The sequence below is a fragment of the Salvelinus namaycush genome, chromosome 22 (genome assembly GCF_016432855.1).
Source record: "Salvelinus namaycush isolate Seneca chromosome 22, SaNama_1.0, whole genome shotgun sequence".
In the NCBI taxonomy this organism is placed as follows: Eukaryota; Metazoa; Chordata; class Actinopteri; order Salmoniformes; family Salmonidae; genus Salvelinus; species Salvelinus namaycush.
In genome coordinates, this window is record NC_052328.1 from 36378805 (window position 1) to 36401935 (window position 23131).

Below are 23131 nucleotides of genomic sequence, written 5' to 3' on the forward strand. Positions count from 1 at the left end.
TTGTATCCTAGACCAAACAGCCTGGACATCTGGGGGGGTTGTATCCTAGACCAGACATATGGGGAGGTTGTATCCTAGACCAAACAGCCTGGACAAGACATTTGGGGAGGTTGTATCCTAGGCCAAACAGCCTGGACAAGACATCTGGGGATGTTGTATCCTAGACCAAACAGCCTGGACCAGACATCTGGGGAGGTTGTATCCTAGACCAAACAGCCTGGACAAGACATTTGGGGAGGTTGTATCCTAGGCCAAACAGCCTGGACCAGACATCTGGGGAGGTTGTATCCTAGACCAAACAGCCCAGACATCTGGGGAGGTTGTATCCTAGACCAAACAGCCTGGACAAGACATCTGGGGAGGTTGTATCCTAGACCAAACAGCCTGGACCAGACATCTGGGGAGGTTGTATCCTAGACCAAACAGCCTGGACCAGACATCTGGGGAGGTTGTATCCTAGACCAAACAGCCTGGACCAGACATCTGGGGAGGTTGTATCCTAGACCAAACAGCCTGGACCAGACATCTGGGGAGGTTGTATCCTAGACCAAACAGCCTGGACCAGACATCTGGGGAGGTTGTATCCTAGACCAAACAGCCTGGACCAGACATCTGGGGAGGTTGTATCCTAGACCAAACAGCCTGGACCAGACATATGGGGAGGTTGTATCCTAGACCAAACAGCCTGGACCAGACATCTGGGGAGGTTGTATCCTAGGCTAAACAGCCTGGATCAGACATCTGGGGAGGTTGTATCCTAGGCTAAACAGCCTGGACAAGAGGCAGGGGACAGTCAGGGCTAGACAGAACAAACACTTATCCTCCCATGTTTTCTTGCTCCTTCTGTGGATAAATTAATAAACATTTACAGTCCAAGTATCACCCTCCTCTTTTATATCATCGTGTCTGTGCCCTATATGTGGGCACCCTGTTCCCTATATAGTGTACTACCTTTGACCAGGGAAAACAGGGCTCTGGTCAAAAGTAGTGCGCTACATAGGGAATAGGGTGCTATTTGGACATAGCTGGGCGGCAGGTAGCCTAGTGGTTAGAGTGTTGGACTAGTAACCGAAAGGGTGCAAGATCAAATCCCCGAGCTGACAAGGTAAAAATCTGTCGTTTTGCCCCTGAACAAGGCAGTTAACCCACTGTTCCTAGGCCGTCATTGAAAATAAGAATTTCTTCTTAACTGACTTGCCTAGTTAAATAAAGGCTAAATAAATAAAAAATGTCAATATTGGTTCATAAAATAGGTCTTCTCCTGTATAAACTCATTTACATCAACGTAAGGCTTACATAAACTGAGATAACAGGCAGCGCAGCAATACAGCAGCCCAGTGGAGAACATAAAATGAGTCTGTTATGATGCAGTCCTAGTGGTCCTTAGACAAACTCTGATTAGGACTGATTGGTTTATGTAGCTCTGCCTGCTGCTCTCTGTTTGCATGGCAACGCTTAGCAACACCAAGTATATTGGGTAGCTAATGGAAAATAATAGAATACAATGCAATACAATATAGCTGGATAGAAATGGCTGTGGGTTCATATGTGACCGACTGGATTCAAACCAGGGTCTCCTGCACACTACATAACTGTGTTAGCTCCTTGAGCTCGAGCCTGGGGAGCTAACGCAAGTCTTCAGGTCTCAAGCAAGGTTACTCATCATGTGAACATGGTTCATCATTCTACCTCCGTTACACATAGAACCCAGAGAGATCAGCAGATGATGGTTAAAACATTCATCCTGTACCAAGTTGTTCAGCATTGACTTACCTGTATAAATAGAGGTTAAATAGAAAATAAATAACTAACCTCCCAGGTTGGTGGGCTTGTCTATGAGCGAGGCAACCACCAGGAGGGCACTGTGCAGCTTGCCCAGGCGTGCTGCTCTCTGCTGGGGCACCAGACCCAGCTCTGGCTCCTGTTCCTGGATCCCCAACCTCCAGGGGGTCATCTTCTTCTGGACCTCGGCCCAGCGCTCCTCACCATCCTGATCCCCTAACAAACAACAACACACTGAGGCATCTACACCAGGGCTTTTAAACTGAAGTCCTGGAGGGCCAGAACACTTCTGGTTCTCATTCCTTCATTAGAAAATCAGGGACTTGGCCAATCAATTTCATGAATTGATCATTTAACTACCAGGTAGAAAGGAGAACCAGCAGTACTTCAGCCCAATAGTTGAATAACTGTGATCTCCACTTTAACCAGAGTAGCTGTCTGTTGGGTACAGTCTCTGCTGCCATCTAGTGGTGTTACCTTTTTCAGGTCAATACAGCTTCATTTATCCCCTCAGGGGGAATGTACCTTTATCCTGCTGGATCCAGTCTCCAGGCTGAATCTGGCTCAGGTCAGGGACAGGGTTCCTCAACGGGAGAGATGCATTCTGGGAGAAGTCCACCAACTTCTCAAACTTCCAGGGCGGAATCCACTCGTCCTCAAACACCTCTGATAGGCTGGGGAATGTGTAGAATATGGTCTGGCATGGGAGAGACGGGAGGAAAAAGGACAGTTTACACACGTCGTCTCTCCTCAATCACCACTCAGTTCATTCCTTTTTAGAGACCCTAAGCAATTAGGTAAAATTACAATGAATCAAGAGATTTTAAAAGATTCACATACAAAAACATTTGATAATTCAAATTCACACAATCAATCAACAACACAATGGTTGCAGTGTCTTACTTCCACACTATAGTCTCTAACAGGATGAAAGACACCAAAGAAGAAGTGGTCCTGAATCCTGGTCCAGTTCTTATTGGCATTTCTGTACAGAGATATACAGTAGTTATATGAGTCCAATAATGTATTTATTTAACTAGGCAAGTCAGTTAAGAACAAATTCTTATTTACAATGACGGCCTACCCCGGCCTAATGGTTAGAGCGTTGGACTAGTAACCGAAAGGTAGCTAGATCGAATCCCCGAGCTGACAAGGTAAAAATGTGTCGTTCTGCTCCTGAACAAGGCAGTTAACCCACTGTTCCTAGGCCGTCATTGAAAATAAGAATTTGTTCTTAACTGAATTGCCTAGTTTAATAAAAAAAACTTAGAAGACACCTTAATCCAAAGCCATTTAGCAGTCACTTTAATCCAAAGCGATTTACAGTCATGCGCGTATATACATGTTATGAATAGTGTACAGAATTAATTTTAGAATGTGATTCCTGCGGCCTAGTTCATATGTAACTCACTCACCCAGTACTCTGCATAGCCTCAGCCTGGTGCAGACAGGCCTTAACGACGGTGGCCAGCCCCCCGAGCCCATCCTCCCCCCCGGCCCCCTCCTCGGCCTCGGCCCTCGCCCCCTCCAGACTCCACACCCTCTTCAGGGCCAGCAGGGCGTACAGACGGACACTGAAGTTATGGCTGAAACACCACTGGAGAATAACATCCAGGGCCTTACGCCACTGTACCGCCTGGTGGGGGGGTGTGGGGGGGTACAGAGAGACAGAGAGATATAGAGAGAGACGGAGAGAGAACAGAGAGAAGGGGGAGAAGTGTGAAGTTATGGCTGAAACACCACTGGAGAATAACATCCAGGGCCTTACGCCACTGTACTGCCTGGTGTGTGTGGGGGGGGGGGGGGGGGGGGGGGGGGGGGGGTACAGAGAGACAGAGAGAGAAAGACGGAGAGAGAGAGAACAGAGAGAAGGGAGAGAAGTGTGAACACTGAAGTTATGGCTGAAACACACTGAAACACAACTGGAGGATCGTGTCCATGGCCTTAAGCCACTGTACTACCTGATGGGGAGGGACACAGAGGAGGAGGAGAGGGGCTCAGGAGAGGAGGAAGAGTCCCCTGTGCTTTGAAGGTTTTACTTCATGATGGTGACATGTGGATCTTACCTTCTCCTTGAGTTGAGGCATGATGATGTTGAGGTGGACCAACACAGACAGGAAGGTACAGACACTGGTCTTGGTCTTCTCTTGATCCTGTTCAGACACAAATCACATCAATTAGACACATTGGCTATAGATCAATATTGACTATTACAAGTTCTTTAAGCCAGTGAAAATAGACGCCAGTTTTCATTCAGTGACAATACAATAGATGCCAGTTTTTGTGGTATTGTGTGGCACAGTGGGTAAGAGCATGGCACTAGCAACACCAAGGTTGAAGGTTCAATTCCCGCAGTGGTCACATACACATCCGAAAAGGGTAAGCACTCATCACCCTGAAGCAGGCAGAATGTGTCAGAATGTGTTCAGGGTACTGGACTAGGATTAGAACCATCTGCCACTCACCACACTGAAGTAGGCCCAGAGTCAGATTGTGTTCAGGATACTGGACTAGGATTAGAACCATCTACCACACAGAAGCAGGTCCAGAGTCAGTCTGTATTCAGGGTACTGGACTAGGATTAGAACCATCTGCCACTCACCACCCTGAAGCAGGTCCAGAGTCAGTCTGTATTCAGGGTACTGGACTAGGATTAGAACCATCTGCCACTCACCACACAGAAGCAGGTCCAGAGTCAGTCTGTATTCAGGGTACTGGACTAGGATTAGAACCATCTGCCACTCACCACCCTGAAGCAGGTCCAGAGTCAGTCTGTATTCAGGGTAGTGGACTAGGATTAGAACCATCTGCCACTCACCACACAGAAGCAGGTCCAGAGTCAGTCTGTATTCAGGGTACTGGACTAGGATTAGAACCATCTCCCACTCACCACACTGAAGCAGGTCCAGAGACGGTCTATGTATTCAGGGTACTGGACTAGGATTAGAACCATCTGCCACTCACCACACAGAAGCAGGCCCAGAGTCAGTCTATGTGTTCAGGATACTGGACTAGGATTAGAACCATCTGCCACTCACCACCCTGAAGCAGGTCCAGAGTCAGTCTGTATTCAGGGTACTGGACTAGGATTAGAACCATCTGCCACTCACCACACAGAAGCAGGTCCAGAGTCAGTCTGTATTCAGGGTACTGGACTAGGATTAGAACCATCTGCCACTCACCACCCTGAAGCAGGTCCAGAGTCAGTCTGTATTCAGGGTAGTGGACTAGGATTAGAACCATCTGCCACTCACCACACAGAAGCAGGTCCAGAGTCAGTCTGTATTCAGGGTACTGGACTAGGATTAGAACCATCTGCCACTCACCACACAGAAGCAGGCCCAGAGTCAGTCTATGTGTTCAGGATACTGGACTAGGATTAGAACCATCTGCCACTCACCACACAGAAGCAGGTCCAGAGTCAGTCTGTATTCAGGGTACTGGACTAGGATTAGAACCATCTCCCACTCACCACACTGAAGCAGGTCCAGAGACGGTCTATGTATTCAGGGTACTGGACTAGGATTAGAACCATCTGCCACTCACCACACAGAAGCAGGCCCAGAGTCAGTCTATGTGTTCAGGATACTGGACTAGGATTAGAACCATCTGCCACTCACCACCCTGAAGCAGGTCCAGAGTCAGTCTGTATTCAGGGTACTGGACTAGGATTAGAACCATCTGCCACTCACCACACAGAAGCAGGTCCAGAGTCAGTCTGTATTCAGGGTACTGGACTAGGATTAGAACCATCTGCCACTCACCACCCTGAAGCAGGTCCAGAGTCAGTCTGTATTCAGGGTAGTGGACTAGGATTAGAACCATCTGCCACTCACCACACAGAAGCAGGTCCAGAGTCAGTCTGTATTCAGGGTACTGGACTAGGATTAGAACCATCTGCCACTCACCACACAGAAGCAGGCCCAGAGTCAGTCTATGTGTTCAGGATACTGGACTAGGATTAGAACCATCTGCCACTCACCACACAGAAGCAGGTCCAGAGTCAGTCTGTATTCAGGGTACTGGACTAGGATTAGAACCATCTCCCACTCACCACACTGAAGCAGGTCCAGAGACGGTCTATGTATTCAGGGTACTGGACTAGGATTAGAACCATCTGCCACTCACCACACAGAAGCAGGCCCAGAGTCAGTCTATGTGTTCAGGATACTGGACTAGGATTAGAACCATCTGCCACTCACCACCCTGAAGCAGGTCCAGAGTCAGTCTGTATTCAGGGTACTGGACTAGGATTAGAACCATCTGCCACTCACCACACAGAAGCAGGCCCAGAGTCAGTCTATGTGTTCAGGATACTGGACTAGGATTAGAACCATCTGCCACTCACCACACAGAAGCAGGTCCAGAGTCAGTCTGTATTCAGGGTACTGGACTAGGATTAGAACCATCTGCCACTCACCACACTGAAGCAGGTCCAGAGTCAGTCTGTATTCAGGGTACTGGACTAGGATTAGAACCATCTCCCACTCACCACACTGAAGCAGGTCCAGAGACGGTCTATGTGTTCAGGATACTGGACTAGGATTAGAACCATCTCCCACTCTATCAGGTACTTGACTGAGGCCTGGTTACTGACGAAACCTGCCTCAAACACACGACCCAGAACGGTACCTACAAACTCCTGGATGAACACAAACACAGGGTTATAGAGGGTTCATTCAGGTGTGTGTGTGTGTGTGTGTGTGTGTGTGTGTGTGTGTGTGTGTGTGTGTGTGTGTGTGTGTGTGTGTGTGTCTCACCCCTCTCAGTTTGGGCAGCAGCATCAGTAGTGTCTGCCACACCCTGTTCTTGACACGATGCTGCAGGGAGTTGCTATAGTAACGCTGTTTTGACTTCGATATGGCCTCATCCTGAAAGAGAAAAAGACTTAGGCCTGTCTTGAAAACTACACATGAACTAATAACTACTGTGTTGGAGCTCAGGGAGATGGACAGTGGTCTTTAATATATTACTGCAGTATGAACTGGATTCATGTGTGTGATGCTATGAACACACACACTGAATGAGTAGACATCATGGACTATAAACAAGCCAAATCTCCAGCTGTATCAGTCTTTCCTTGATTCCTACCGTCCTCTCTGGTCACCTCCTCCTCAAAATGAATTGGAGGATAAGATCTGAGAGGAGGAACCTAGGATGTTCTCCTCTAATGCGCTTTGAGAAGGAGGTAAGGAGAGAGGACGCGAGGAAAGACTAATTGAGGAAGAGCCCTGGTCTTACCTTTTTCAGCAAGCGGAGAACCAGTTCTTCCATCAGTCTCTCATGCAGCTGATTAGAGGGCTGGAGGCGGCTGAGGAACGCCACGACACACACACGTGGGAACTGGTCATCCCGGTTATCACTGCCAGAGAGAAACAGAAAGCTTAGAGATAAATGGATCTCTGCAGAGAAATAGGGACTAGGGCTAATATGTTCCAGTCCCACTACAGTGAGGGGTCAGGTAATATGTTCCAGTCCCACTACAGTGAGGGGTCAGGTAATATGTTCCAGTCCCACTACAGTGAGGGGTCAGGTAATATGTTCCAGTCCCACTACAGTGAGGGGTCAGGTAATATGTTCCAGTCCCACTACAGTGAGGGGTCAGGTAATATGTTCCAGTCCCACTACAGTCAGGGGTCAGGTAATATGTTCCAGTCCCACTACAGTGAGGGGTCAGGTAATATGTTCCAGTCCCACTACAGTCAGGGGTCAGGTAATACACTGCTCAAAAAAATAAAGGGAACACTTAAACAACACAATGTAACTCCAAGTCAATCACACTTCTGTGAAATCAAACTGTCCACTTAGGAAGCAACACTGATTGACAATAAATTTCAAATGCTGTTGTGCAAATGGAATAGACAAAAGGTGGAAATTATAGGCAATTAGCAAGACACCCCCAATAAAGGAATGGTTCTGCAGGTGGTGACCACAGACCACTTCTCAGTTCCTATGCTTCCTGGCTGATGTTTTGGTCACTTTTGAATGCTGGCGGTGCTTTCACTCTAGTGGTAGCATGAGACGGAGTCTACAACCCACACAAGTGGCTCAGGTAGTGCAGCTCATCCAGGATGGCACATCAATGCGAGCTGTGGCAAAAAGGTTTGCTGTGTCTGTCAGCGTAGTGTCCAGAGCATGGAGGCGCTACCAGGAGACAGGCCAGTACATCAGGAGACGTGGAGGAGGCCGTAGGAGGGCAACAACCCAGCAGCAGGACCGCTACCTCCGCCTTTGTGCAAGGAGGTGCACTGCCAGAGCCCTGCAAAATGACCTCCAGCAGGCCACAAATGTGCATGTGTCAGCATATGGTCTCACAAGGGGTCTGAGGATCTCATCTCGGTACCTAATGGCAGTCAGGCTACCTCTGGCGAGCACATGGAGGGCTGTGCGGCCCCACAAAGAAATGCCACCCCACACCATGACTGACCCACCGCCAAACCGGTCATGCTGGAGGATGTTGCAGGCAGCAGAACGTTCTCCACGGCATCTCCAGACTCTGCCACGTCTGTCACGTGCTCATGTGCTCAGTGTGAACCTGCTTTCATCTGTGAAGAGCACAGGGCGCCAGTGGCGAATTTGCCAATCTTGGTGTTCTCTGGCAAATGCCAAACGTCCTGCACGGTGTTGGGCTGTAAGCACAACTCCCACCTGTGGACGTCGGGCCCTCATACCACCCTCATGGAGTCTGTTTCTGACCGTTTGAGCAGACACATGCACATTTGTGGCCTGCTGGAGGTCATTTTGCAGGGCTCTGGCAGTGCACCTCCTTGCACAAAGGCGGAGGTAGCGGTCCTGCTGCTGGGTTGTTGCCCTCCTACGGCCTCCTCCACGTCTCCTGATGTACTGGCCTGTCTCCTGGTAGCGCCTCCATGCTCTGGACACTACGCTGACAGACACAGCAAACCTTTTTGCCACAGCTCGCATTGATGTGCCATCCTGGATGAGCTGCACTACCTGAGCCACTTGTGTGGGTTGTAGACTCCGTCTCATGCTACCACTAGAGTGAAAGCACCGCCAGCATTCAAAAGTGACCAAAACATCAGCCAGGAAGCATAGGAACTGAGAAGTGGTCTGTGGTCACCACCTGCAGAACCATTCCTTTATTGGGGGTGTCTTGCTAATTGCCTATAATTTCCACCTTTTGTCTATTCCATTTGCACAACAGCATGTGAAATTTATTGTCAATCAGTGTTGCTTCCTAAGTGGACAGTTTGATTTCACAGAAGTGTGATTGACTTGGAGTTACATTGTGTTGTTTAAGTGTTCCCTTTATTTTTTTGAGCAGTGTATGTTCCAGTCCCACTACAGTGAGGGGTCAGGTAATATGTTCCAGTCCGACTACAGTGAGAGGTCAGGTAATATGTTCCAGTACCACTACAGTGAGGGGTCAGGTAATATGTTCCAGTCCCACTACAGTGAGGGGTCAGGTTATAGGTTCCAGTCCCACTACAGTGAGGGGTCAGGTGATATGTTCCAGTCCCACTACAGTGAGGGGTTAGGTTATGGGGTTCTAGTTCCACTACAGTGAGGGGTTAGGTTATATGTTCCAGTCCCACTACAGTGAGGGGTTAGGTGATATGTTCCAATCCCACTACAGTGAGGGGTCAGGTGATATGTTCCAATCCCACTACAGTGAGGGGTTAGGTTATGGGGTTCTAGTTCCACTACAGTGAGGGGTTAGGTTATATGTTCCAGTCCCACTACAGTGAGGGGTTAGGTGATATGTTCCAATCCCACTACAGTGAGGGGTCAGGTGATATGTTCCAATCCCACTACAGTGAGGGGTTAGGTTATGGGGTTCTAGTCCCACTACAGTGAGGGGTTAGGTTATAGGTTCTAGTCCCACTACAGTGAGGGGTCAGGTGATATGTTCCAATCCCACTACAGTGAGGTGTCAGGTGATATGTTCCAGTCCCACTACAGTGAGGGGTTAGGTTATGGGGTTCTAGTTCCACTACAGTGAGGGGTTAGGTTATATGTTCCAGTCCCACTACAGTGAGGGGTTAGGTGATATGTTCCAATCCCACTACAGTGAGGGGTCAGGTGATATGTTCCAATCCCACTACAGTGAGGGGTTAGGTTATGGGGTTCTAGTCCCACTACAGTGAGGGGTTAGGTTATAGGTTCTAGTCCCACTACAGTGAGGGGTCAGGTGAATGTTCCAATCCCACTACAGTGAGGTGTCAGGTGATATGTTCCAATCCCACTACAGTGAGGGGTTAGGTTATAGGTTCCAGTCCCACTACAGTAATAAATAATACTAATATATACCATTTAACAGACACCTTTATCCAAAGCAACGTACAGTCAAGGGTGCATACATTTTATGTATGGGTGGTCCCGGGAATCAAACCCACTATCCTGGCATCGCAAGCCCCATGCTCTACCAACTGAGCTCCAGAGGACCACGACAGTATAGTACAGTAGACTACAGTATAGTAAACTATTGTACAGTAGACTACAGTATAGTACAGTAGAGTAGACTACAGTATAGTACAGTAGACTACAGTGCACTGTGTACAGTAGAGTACAGGACAGTAGACTACAGTACAGTTGACTGTGTATTAGAGGTCGACCGATTATGACCGATTATTACAGTAGACGACAGAACAGTAGAGTAGACGACAGAACAGTAGACGACAGAACAGTAGACGACAGAACAGTAGAGTAGACGACAGAACAGTAGACGACAGAACAGTAGATGACAGAACAGTAGAGTAGACGACAGAACAGTAGACGACAGTAGACGACAGAACAGTACAGTAGACGACAGAACAGTAGAGTAGACGACAGAACAGTAGACGACAGTAGACGACAGAACAGTAGAGTAGACGACAGAACAGTAGACGACAGAACAGTAGAGTAGACGACAGAACAGTACAGTAGACGACAGAACAGTAGACGACAGTAGACGACAGAACAGTACAGTAGACGACAGAACAGTACAGTAGACGACAGAACAGTAGACGACAGAACAGTAGAGTAGACGACAGAACAGTAGAGTAGACGACAGAACAGTAGAGTAGACGACAGAACAGTAGACGACAGAACAGTAGAGTAGACGACAGAACAGTAGACGACAGAACAGTGGACGACAGAACAGTAGAGAAGACGACAGAACAGTAGACGACAGAACAGTAGACTACAGAACAGTAGAGTAGACGACAGAACAGTAGACGACAGAACAGTAGACGACAGAACAGTAGAGTAGACGACAGAACAGTAGACGACAGAACAGTAAACGACAGAACAGTAGACGACAGAACAGTAGACGACAGAACAGTAGACGACAGAACAGTAGACGACAGAACAGTAGACGACAGAACAGTAGACTACAGAACAGTAGACTACAGAACAGTAGACGACAGAACAGTAGACTACAGAACAGTAGAGTAGACGACAGAACAGTAGACTACAGAACAGTAGACGACAGAACAGTACAGTATAGTACAGGACAGTAGACTACAGTATAGTACAGTATAGTACAGTAGACTACAATACTCTACAGTACAGTAGACTACAGTGCACTGTGTACAGTAGAGTACAGTAGACTACATATAGTACAGGAGAGTAGACTACAGTACAGTAGACTGTGTATAGTACAGTACAGTAGACTACAGAACAGTACAGTAGACTATAGTACAGTACATTACAGTAGACTACAGTACAGTATAGTACAGTAGACTACAGTACAGTAGACTACAGTACAGTAGACTACAGTATAGTACAGTAGACTACAGTATAGTACAGTAGACTACAGTACAGTACACTACAGTATAGTAGACTACAGTACAGTACAGTAGACTACAGTATAGTATAGTACAGTAGACTACAGTACAGTAGACTACAGTACAGTAGACTGCAGTATAGTACAATAGACTACAGTACAGTAGACTACAGTACAGTATAGTACTCAACAGTAGACTACAGTATAGTACTCAACAGTAGACTACAGTATAGTACAGTAGACTACAGTATAGTACTCAACAGTAGACTACAGTACAGTAGACTACAGTATCGTACAGTAGACTACAGTATAGTGCAGTAGACTACAGTACAGTAGACTACAGTATCGTACAGTAGACTACAGTATCGTACAGTAGACTACAGTATAGTACAGTAGACTACAGTACAGTACACTACAGTATAGTAGACTACAGTACAGTACAGTAGACTACAGTATAGTACAGTAGACTACAGTACAGTAGACTACAGTATAGTACAGTAGACTACAGTATAGTACAGTAGACTACAGTATCGTACAGTAGACTACAGTACAGTACAGTAGACTACAGTATAGTACAATAGACTACAGTACAGTACAGCAGACTACAGTATAGTACAGTAGACTACAGTATAGTACAGTAGACTACAGTATCGTACAGTAGACTACAGTACAGTACAGTAGACTACAGTATAGTACAATAGACTACAGTACAGTACAGCAGACTACAGTATAGTACAGTAGACTACAGTATAGTACAGTAGATGAAGTGAGTTCAGCAGCTGACCTGGGGACTGCAGTGTTAGCAGCACACTCCTCTCCAAGCCTCTCCACATAGACCTGGACCTCCTGGATCAGCCTATGGAGAAGACGATCCATTATCCAGACATGACCCTCAGTCTACAACCACCACTCCAATAACACACTCTCTCACATTCTCTGTCCCTCGCTCACATCTCACTCTCTCACTCACATTCTCTCACACTCCACACCCACCTTTGGTCCCTCCTGAACACAGGTCCATACACACATGCCTCAGCCAGGATGTCAAGGTGCAGTAGGGCACTGGAGAACATGGCATCTGATTGGCTCTCGCCGTCACTTCCTGGGTCAGAGGGCAGCCAGGTGTGGCAGCAGTGTTGGATCAGAACGTTGAATACACCGGTCTTGGCCTGGGAGAGTTCCATCAACTCAACGGCTATCTAGAGATTGAGAGGAGTCAGTAGTGGGTTAATTACACATCAGTTGTGTCCACATCAACGCTGTGTTTTAATACTCATAATAACCACAACATGTTCCGCTAAACACTTGAAACTAATTGCCAAGCCACATTTATCCTAGTAGTGAATATGTAGCACGTTGCCTGCCACAACACGGATCTGTCCATACAGACCTGGGTTCAATTAGGATTTATTTTCTTTTAAATACTTTAGCTGCTCTTGATTGAGCTAGCCTGGCAAAATGGAACCAATGGAATAGTCCGCATATCTGCGGGCTCAGACAACAGCTCAAAGTATTTGAACGACTTAAGCCACTTTTTCAGCCCAGGTGTTGGTACCCCATGCCTCCCTCTAGTTACCTGTTGTAGAGTAACAGTGAGCCCAGGTGTTGATACCCCATGCCTCCCTCTAGTTACCTGTTGATACCCCATGCCTCCCTCTAGTTACCTGTTGATACCCCATGCCTCCCTCTAGTTACCTGTTGTAGAGTAGCAGTGAGCCCAGGTGTTGATACCCCATGCCTCCCTCTAGTTACCTGTTGTAGAGTAACAGTGAGCCCAGGTGTTGATACCCCATGCCTCCCTCTAGTTACCTGTTGTAGAGTAACAGTGAGCCCAGGTGTTGATACCCCATGCCTCCCTCTAGTTACCTGTTGTAGAGTAACAGTGAGCCCAGGTGTTGATACCCCATGCCTCCCTCTAGTTACCTGTTGATACCCCATGCCTCCCTCTAGTTACCTGTTGATACCCCATGCCTCCCTCTAGTTACCTGTTGTAGAGTAGCAGTGAGCCCAGGTGTTGATACCCCATGCCTCCCTCTAGTTACCTGTTGTAGAGTAACAGTGAGCCCAGGTGTTGATACCCCATGTCTCCCTCTAGTTACCTGTTGTAGAGTAACAGTGAACCCAGGTGTTGATACCCCATGCCTCCCTCTAGTTACCTGTTGTAGAGTAACAGTGAGCCCAGGTGTTGGTACCCCATGCCTCCCTCTAGTTACCTGTTGTAGAGTAACAGTGAGCCCAGGTGTTGATACCCCATGCCTCCCTCTAGTTACCTGTTGTAGAGTAACAGTGAGCCCAGGTGTTGATACCCCATGCCTCCCTCTAGTTACCTGTTGTAGAGTAACAGTGAGCCCAGGTGTTGATACCCCATGCCTCCCTCTAGTTACCTGTTGTAGAGTAACAGTGAGCCCAGGTGTTGATACCCCATGCCTCCCTCTAGTTACCTGTTGTAGAGTAGCAGTGAGCCCAGGTGTTGATACCCCATGCCTCCCTCTAGTTACCTGTTGTAGAGTAACAGTGAGCCCAGGTGTTGGTACCCCATGCCTCCCTCTAGTTACCTGTTGTAGAGTAACAGTGAGCCCAGGTGTTGATACCCCATGCCTCCCTCTAGTTACCTGTTGTAGAGTAACAGTGAGCCCAGGTGTTGATACCCCATGCCTCCCTCTAGTTACCTGTTGTAGAGTAACAGTGAGCCCAGGTGTTGATACCCCATGCCTCCCTCTAGTTACCTGTTGTAGAGTAACAGTGAGCCCAGGTGTTGATACCCCATGCCTCCCTCTAGTTACCTGTTGTAGAGTAACAGTGAGCCCAGGTGTTGGTACCCCATGCCTCCCTCTAGTTACCTGTTGTAGAGTAACAGTGAGCCCAGGTGTTGATACCCCATGCCTCCCTCTAGTTACCTGTTGATACCCCATGCCTCCCTCTAGTTACCTGTTGTAGAGTAACAGTGAGCCCAGGTGTTGATACCCCATGCCTCCCTCTAGTTACCTGTTGTAGAGTAACAGTGAGCCCAGGTGTTGATACCCCATGCCTCCCTCTAGTTACCTGTTGTAGAGTAACAGTGAGCCCAGGTGTTGATACCCCATGCCTCCCTCTAGTTACCTGTTGTAGAGTAACAGTGAGCCCAGGTGTTGATACCCCATGCCTCCCTCTAGTTACCTGTTGTAGAGTAACAGTGAGCCCAGGTGTTGATACCCCATGCCTCCCTCTAGTTACCTGTTGTAGAGTAACAGTGAGCCCAGGTGTTGATACCCCATGCCTCCCTCTAGTTACCTGTTGTAGAGTAACAGTGAGCCCAGGTGTTGGTACCCCATGCCTCCCTCTAGTTACCTGTTGTAGAGTAACAGTGAGCCCAGGTGTTGATACCCCATGCCTCCCTCTAGTTACCTGTTGTAGAGTAACAGTGAGCCCAGGTGTTGGTACCCCATGCCTCCCTCTAGTTACCTGTTGTAGAGTAACAGTGAGCCCAGGTGTTGGTACCCCATGCCTCCCTCTAGTTACCTGTTGATACCCCATGCCTCCCTCTAGTTACCTGTTGTAGAGTAACAGTGAGCCCAGGTGTTGGTACCCCATGCCTCCCTCTAGTTACCTGTTGTAGAGTAACAGTGAGCCCAGGTGTTGATACCCCATGCCTCCCTCTAGTTACCTGTTGTAGAGTAACAGTGAACCCAGGTGTTGATACCCCATGCCTCCCTCTAGTTACCTGTTGTAGAGTAACAGTGAGCCCAGGTGTTGGTACCCCATGCCTCCCTCTAGTTACCTGTTGATACCCCATGCCTCCCTCTAGTTACCTGTTGTAGAGTAACAGTGAGCCCAGGTGTTGGTACCCCATGCCTCCCTCTAGTTACCTGTTGATACCCCATGCCTCCCTCTAGTTACCTGTTGTAGAGTAACAGTGAGCCCAGATGTTGATACCCCATGCCTCCCTCTAGTTACCTGTTGTAGAGTAACAGTGAGCCCAGGTGTTGATACCCCATGCCTCCCTCTAGTTACCTGTTGTAGAGTAGCAGTGAGCCCAGGTGTTGATACCCCATGCCTCCCTCTAGTTACCTGTTGTAGAGTAGCAGTGAGCCCAGATGTTGATACCCCATGCCTCCCTCTAGTTACCTGTTGTAGAGTAACAGTGAACCCAGGTGTTGATACCCCATGCCTCCCTCTAGTTACCTGTTGTAGAGTAACAGTGAACCCAGGTGTTGATACCCCATGCCTCCCTCTAGTTACCTGTTGTAGAGTAACAGTGAGCCCAGGTGTTGATACCCCATGCCTCCCTCTAGTTACCTGTTGTAGAGTAACAGTGAGCCCAGGTGTTGATACCCCATGCCTCCCTCTAGTTACCTGTTGTAGAGTAACAGTGAGCCCAGGTGTTGGTACCCCATGCCTCCCTCTAGTTACCTGTTGTAGAGTAACAGTGAGCCCAGGTGTTGATACCCCATGCCTCCCTCTAGTTACCTGTTGTAGAGTAGCAGTGAGCCCAGATGTTGATACCCCATGCCTCCCTCTAGTTACCTGTTGTAGAGTAACAGTGAACCCAGGTGTTGATACCCCATGCCTCCCTCTAGTTACCTGTTGTAGAGTAACAGTGAACCCAGGTGTTGATACCCCATGCCTCCCTCTAGTTACCTGTTGTAGAGTAACAGTGAGCCCAGGTGTTGATACCCCATGCCTCCCTCTAGTTACCTGTTGTAGAGTAACAGTGAGCCCAGGTGTTGATACCCCATGCCTCCCTCTAGTTACCTGTTGTAGAGTAACAGTGAGCCCAGGTGTTGGTACCCCATGCCTCCCTCTAGTTACCTGTTGTAGAGTAACAGTGAGCCCAGGTGTTGATACCCCATGCCTCCCTCTAGTTACCTGTTGTAGAGTAACAGTGAGCCCAGGTGTTGATACCCCATGCCTCCCTCTAGTTACCTGTTGTAGAGTAGCAGTGAGCCCAGGTGTTGATACCCCATGCCTCCCTCTAGTTACCTGTTGATACCCCATGCCTCCCTCTAGTTACCTGTTGTAGAGTAACAGTGAGCCCAGGTGTTGATACCCCATGCCTCCCTCTAGTTACCTGTTGTAGAGTAACAGTGAGCCCAGGTGTTGATACCCCATGCCTCCCTCTAGTTACCTGTTGTAGAGTAACAGTGAGCCCAGGTGTTGGTACCCCATGCCTCCCTCTAGTTACCTGTTGTAGAGTAACAGTGAGCCCAGGTGTTGATACCCCATGCCTCCCTCTAGTTACCTGTTGTAGAGTAACAGTGAGCCCAGGTGTTGGTACCCCATGCCTCCCTCTAGTTACCTGTTGTAGAGTAGCAGTGAGCCCAGGTGTTGATACCCCATGCCTCCCTCTAGTTACCTGTTGTAGAGTAACAGTGAGCCCAGGTGTTGGTACCCCATGCCTCCCTCTAGTTACCTGTTGTAGAGTAACAGTGAGCCCAGGTGTTGATACCCCATGCCTCCCTCTAGTTACCTGTTGTAGAGTAGCAGTGAGCCCAGGTGTTGGTACCCCATGCCTCCCTCTAGTTACCTGTTGTAGAGTAACAGTGAGCCCAGGTGTTGATACCCCATGCCTCCCTCTAGTTACCTGTTGTAGAGTAGCAGTGAGCCCAGGTGTTGATACCCCATGCCTCCCTCTAGTTACCTGTTGATACCCCATGCCTCCCTCTAGTTACCTGTTGTAGAGTAACAGTGAGCCCAGGTGTTGATACCCCATGCCTCCCTCTAGTTACCTGTTGTAGAGTAACAGTGAGCCCAGGTGTTGATACCCCATGCCTCCCTCTAGTTACCTGTTGTAGAGTAACAGTGAGCCCAGGTGTTGATACCCCATGCCTCCCTCTAGTTACCTGTTGTAGAGTAGCAGTGAGCCCAGGTGTTGATACCCCATGCCTCCCTCTAGTTACCTGTTGATACCCCATGCCTCCCTCTAGTTACCTGTTGTAGAGTAACAGTGAGCCCAGGTGTTGGTACCCCATGCCTCCCTCTAGTTACCTGTTGTAGAGTAACAGTGAGCCCAGGTGTTGATACCCCATGCCTCCCTCTAGTTACCTGTTGTAGAGTAACAGTGAGCCCAGGTGTTGATACCCCATGCCTCCCTCTAGTTACCTGTTGTAGAGTAACAGTGAGCCCAGGTGTTGGTACCCCATGCCTCCCTCTAGTTACCTGTTGTAGAGTAACAGTGAGCCCAGGTGTTGATACCCCATGCCTCCCTCTAGTTACCTGTTGTAGAGTAACAGTGAACCCAGGTGTTGATACCCCATGCCTCCCTCTAGTTACCTGTTGATACCCCATGCCTCCCTCTAGTTACCTGTTGTAGAGTAACAGTGAGCCCAGGTGTTGATACCCCATGCCTCCCTCTAGTTACCTGTTGTAGAGTAACAGTGAGCCCAGGTGTTGATACCCCATGCCTCCCTCTAGTTACCTGTTGTAGAGTAACAGTGAGCCCAGGTGTTGATACCCCATGCCTCCCTCTAGTTACCTGTTGTAGAGTAACAGTGAGCCCAGGTGTTGATACCCCATGCCTCCCTCTAGTTACCTGTTGTAGAGTAACAGTGAGCCCAGGTGTTGATACCCCATGCCTCCCTCTAGTTACCTGTTGATACCCCATGCCTCCCTCTAGTTACCTGTTGTAGAGTAGCAGTGAGCCCAGGTGTTGATACCCCATGCCTCCCTCTAGTTACCTGTTGTAGAGTAGCAGTGAGCCCAGGTGCCTGCTCCTCTGTTAACTCCAGCAGGCTGTGGTGAAAGGCCATGGTCACAAAGCCCTGCAGGGTGGGCCAGAAGTCATGAGGGTTACTGCTCAGTCCCAGCACCAGCTTCCAGGAGACAGTCACAGCCTCTACACACAGGGCCTCCTCAGACAGCGCCACCTGGTGGGGGGGAGGGGGAAATACAGGTTCACTATTTCATATTGCCTTATCAGAAGCCATATAAAGTAGGACATAAATGACTTGGCCACATGACCACTGAAACACTGTTGCAGTCAAAATCAGCTGTTAAACAAAACCAAGGCTTGGATTTCACGGTCTTTAACCATAGACTGCTTACAAGGTAAGGAAATATTTTGTTTTGTAATTTGGGTGAACTATTCCTTTAAACATGGTTATTGGTGTGGACAAGCCTGTAGAGAGCTGGGTGAGAAGAAATGTCTCAGCCAGGTAGTAGACATGATAATATCAGCTGTAGTCAATTCTAAGACTCACCTGTGGCAACATTGAGGCCATGAAGTCCAGTACAGGCAGTACCAGCCCACTGGGTAGCAGAGACAGAGCCTCTATAGCAGCCTGGAGGGACCCCGATGCCCTGGGGAGCTCCAGGGGCCCGGGTGGGCCTATTCTCCTCCCGTAGCCCAGGCACGTCCACTGGTCCCGGATGAAATGAGCTGCCACACGGCCCCAGTCCTTGAGGAGAGGACCCTGCTCCGAAACACTGTGACAGATGACACACTCTTAATATTTCAGAGATATTGGCAAGGCCCTCTGATTACTACTATCTCCCAGACAACACATCTACTAGGGACCTTTGATTACCAAGGCCACCAAAACCCAAATTAGAGCTGCGCAAAATAGCTTTTAGTTTCAGGGAAGGGAGAAAAAAAAACTAACTTGCCAAATAGCTGTGTTAAGATGTCTTAAACGACTAGACTGGGCCTAAGAGGTTATTGTAATATGTTCTGTTGTATTTAAATTCATATGTGCACATGAGTTACAGGTCCTGTGTGGCTCAGTTGCTAGAGCATAGCATTTGCAACACCAGGGTTGTGGTTTCTATTCCCACGGGGGACCAGTACGAAAACAATAACAAATATGAAAATGTATGCACTTACTGCTTGCTGTAAGTCACTTTGGAAAAGAGTGCCTGCTAATTCATTAAAAAATTTAAAAAAATAATGGGTATGTGGGTGGAGGAGGGTTGGGCTGGGTGGTGTAATATGTATAGGTAACAGGAATGTGGATGTTGTGTTTGTACTTTGCCATTGTTGTTTTTAACATTTCTGTATGTTTTTTCACATTTCTTAAGGACTCTTGGAAGACAAGCCCTTGGGCTAAAAGAGATCCTAATAAAATCCATGAATTTCTATTGGACACCAAATAATCTGAAACACAACCAAAACAAACAGCAAATACATCCAACAAGTTGGTAGAGTCACTAGCTTGATGTAATCATTGTGTGCTAGGAATGTAGGACCAAATACTAAACGTGACTACTTTAATACACATAAGTTAATTTGACCCAATACTTTTGGTCCCATAAAAAGGGGGGACTATGTACAAAAAGTGCTGTAATTTCTAAACGGTTCACCCGATATGGATGACAATGCCCTCAAATTAAAGCTGACAGTCTGAACTTTAACCTCATCGTCATTGTATCATTTCAAAGTGCTGGAGTACAGAGACAAAACTACTGTCCCAATACTTCAGTAGCTCACAGTAGATGTGCATATCCTTGACACAATCTCCGTTTGACCATTTGACCTGTAACCTCTGGGAGGGGTTCTCCCACATGTCAATTCCAGGTTGAACAGCAAATTATTTAAGAGCATGTGACCAAAACAGTCACAATTTAGAGCCGTGACTGGCAGAAAAATGAGGGCCATATAGTGTTTATACTAGTGGTTTACTTAAGCAATAAGGCCCGGGGGGGTGTGGTATATGGCCAATATACAACGGCTATGGGCTGTTCTTAAGCGTGACGCAACAGAGAGCCTGGACACAGCCCTTTGCCGTGGTATATTGGCCATATACCACAAACCCCCAGGTGCCTTATTGCTATTATAAACTGGTTACCAACGTAATTAGAGCAGGAAAAATACATGTTGTCATACCCGTGGTATACGATTTGATATACCACGGCTGTCAGCCAATCAGCATTCAGGGCTCGAACCACCCATATACAACAACACATTATCCTGATGATACAGTACATCTGCATTTAAACAATACCATGCGTACTATATACTACACAAAGTGTTCTGTACTGACCCTGTTGACGGATCTGCAGTTGGAGGTTTCAGCAGGCGCTGGTTGAAGTTGACCAGAGAGAGAGGAGGGGCTGGGGGTGGAGCAGGGGAGTAGAAGTAGCTAGACAGATGGACCAGTAGAATCGTGGTCTCTGATTGGAGGTTGAACACTCCCAGCACTGCAACCTCACAGGTCATGGCCAACGACGCCATGGCAACCGCCCTGGATACCTGACCCGCCACAGAGGGGATCTAAGAGAAACACACAAGTCCCTTCCAGTTCTATAGTGAAAACCATGATGAATATCAATATGTCATGACAAATAGCAGTTCAACTAGTCTTTTTGAAATCAGAGTCTAACTGCTAAAGAAAATGTCCCATTATTCAAATTGACACATGAATCCAATGATGTATGAACTGACTAGTGAAGGAGAGCAGCCTGAGAGAGAGGAGATCGATCCTGTAATACTGTACCTGGTCAGCTTCTAGGGTCCTCAGGACGTATCTGAGGAGTCTGGGGAAATAGGCCTCCTGTACCTTGGAGTGGTTCCACTCTAACACACTGTACATCAGCACCACCTCCTTCAGCACTGACAGGTAGAGCTCAGCACGCTCTACATCACATAGCTGGAGAGGACAGACAAACAAAACACAGGCGGAGGAGAAATGCAGGTACATGATCAATGTTGTAGGATGTGAGATTGAGTGCGAGAGAGTGAGTGACAGTGAGTGAATGAGTGAGTGAAAGCGAGAGAGTGAGTGACAGTGAGTGAATGAGTGAGTGAAAGCGAGAGAGAGTGAGTGACAGTGAGTGAGTGCGAGAGAGAGTGACAGTGAGAGAGAGAGTGAGAGTGACAGTGAGAGAGAGAGTGAGAGTGAGTGAGTGAGTGAGAGAATGACAGTGAATGAGTGAGAGTGTGTGTTCACCTCCTGTAGTTCTCCACTTAGTCTTCGGAGGATGAACTCCTGAATGGGCTCCACCACGCCCAGAACCAGCGTCTCCATGGAGACCGTCACACTGTCCTCTGTATAAGACAGAAGACAAAACACTTTTTAAAAAAAACAATGAATGACATCTTATTTTGCATGTTTCCAGTGCTATGAATCAATATGGATCATTACTAAGAATCAATTTGAATCACTACTATGGATCACTACTTGAGTCAAGTTGAGAAGAGTTGAGTCGAGAAGAGTACAGTAGAGTACAGTACAGTAGAGCAGAGTAGAGTACAGTAGAGCAGAGTACAGTAGAGCAGAGTACAGTAGAGCAGAGTAGAGTACAGTAGAGCAGAGTACAGTAGAGCAGAGTACAGTAGAGCAGAGTACAGTAGAGCAGAGTACAGCAGAGTACAGTAGAGCAGAGTACAGTAGAGCAGAGTAGAGTACAGTAGAGCAGAGTACAGTAGAGCAGAGTACAGTAGAGCAGAGTACAGTAGAGCAGAGTACAGCAGAGTACAGTAGAGCAGAGTACAGTAGAGCAGAGTAGAGTACAGTAGAGCAGAGTACAGTAGAGCAGAGTACAGCAGAGTAGAGTACAGTAGAGCAGAGTACAGTACAGTAGAGCACAGCAAAGTCCAGCAAAGTCCAGTAGAGCACAGTAGTTTACAGCAGAATACAGTAGAGTAGAGCAGAAAACAGTACAGTACAGCAGAGTACAGTAGAGTAGAGCACAGTACAGTAGAGCACAGTAGTTTACAGCAGAATACAGTAGAGTAGAGCAGAAAACAGTACAGTACAGCAGAGTACAGTAGAGTAGAGCACAGTACAGTAGAGCACAGTAGTTTACAGCAGAATACAGTAGAGTACAGTAGAGCAGAGTACAGTACAGTACATTAGAATACAGTAGAGTACAGTAGAGCAGAGAACAGTACAGTCGAGTACTGTAGAGTACAGCAGAGTACAGTACAGTACATTAGAATACAGTAGAGTACAGTAGATACCTTGTTCTTTCTCTACTGCAGCAGGGGTGTGTCTGGCTGGTGTGAGCTGCAGTAATCGTAGCAGCAGCTGCAGGCTCTTGTCAGTCTTGCGTAGCGGCAGGTAGACATTAGTGTGGAGCCTGCTCAGTGTGTCCAGTAGGGGGCGTAAGAGCGAGTCCATCCCACCGCTGACACCAGTAGTCTCCTCTCCTCCAGACCTCCTCTGAGTCCTCCACTCTATGTCAACACACAGTAGGATGGCCTTGGCTAGCAGCTCCGCCTCTCCTGGGTCTGGGACACTGTCTGTCTGGTCTGTTGGACGTCACAACAAAGTTCATCAGTACAGTCACCTATTCTATATACTAGAGGTGAGTCCATCTACACACACTCGTATCTGTACCTGTTGATATTCTTGATTGGATAATACTCGTAATTGGAAAAACTGATTCACCTGTGCCAGCCGGGACTCACCTGTGCCAGCCGGGACTCACCTGTGCCAGCCGGGACTCACCTGAGCTAGCCGGGACTCTGAGGAAGAACTCCATCTGGTGTTGGACGTAGCCTCTCACAGTCTCTCTCTCTGGAGAAGTACTGGTACTGGTACCATCAGCTGGTTCTCTGACACAGGGCCTGAAGCTGCCTTCACTGTCAGCCAGCCAGTCACACAGCTAGTGAGGAGACACAGAAACACAAGGGACAACTGATGGAAATACAATACATATTTAAAAAACAGTTTGAAAAGATCAGAGCTCTTCCCTCATTCCACCCCC

General features: G+C 47.9%; 1 protein-coding gene across 1 annotated transcript in view; it reads right to left on the bottom strand.

Annotated features, from left to right (window-relative positions):
* LOC120017866 (probable methyltransferase TARBP1) overlaps positions 1-23131 on the bottom strand; it is a 48794-nt gene that overhangs the window by 14715 nt on the left and 10948 nt on the right. The window contains exons 10-26 of the mRNA XM_038960828.1: positions 22873-23029; positions 22383-22673; positions 21370-21467; positions 20917-21069; positions 20464-20693; positions 18685-18910; positions 18163-18351; positions 12503-12708; positions 12294-12365; positions 7024-7144; positions 6543-6653; positions 6275-6424; positions 3849-3935; positions 3198-3418; positions 2686-2767; positions 2308-2479; positions 1813-1998 (exon numbers count right to left, since the gene is read on the bottom strand). Of these exons, the coding sequence (XP_038816756.1) occupies positions 1813-1998; positions 2308-2479; positions 2686-2767; positions 3198-3418; positions 3849-3935; positions 6275-6424; positions 6543-6653; positions 7024-7144; positions 12294-12365; positions 12503-12708; positions 18163-18351; positions 18685-18910; positions 20464-20693; positions 20917-21069; positions 21370-21467; positions 22383-22673; positions 22873-23029 (2752 nt within the window). The remainder of the gene's footprint in view (positions 1-1812; positions 1999-2307; positions 2480-2685; positions 2768-3197; positions 3419-3848; positions 3936-6274; positions 6425-6542; positions 6654-7023; positions 7145-12293; positions 12366-12502; positions 12709-18162; positions 18352-18684; positions 18911-20463; positions 20694-20916; positions 21070-21369; positions 21468-22382; positions 22674-22872; positions 23030-23131) is intronic.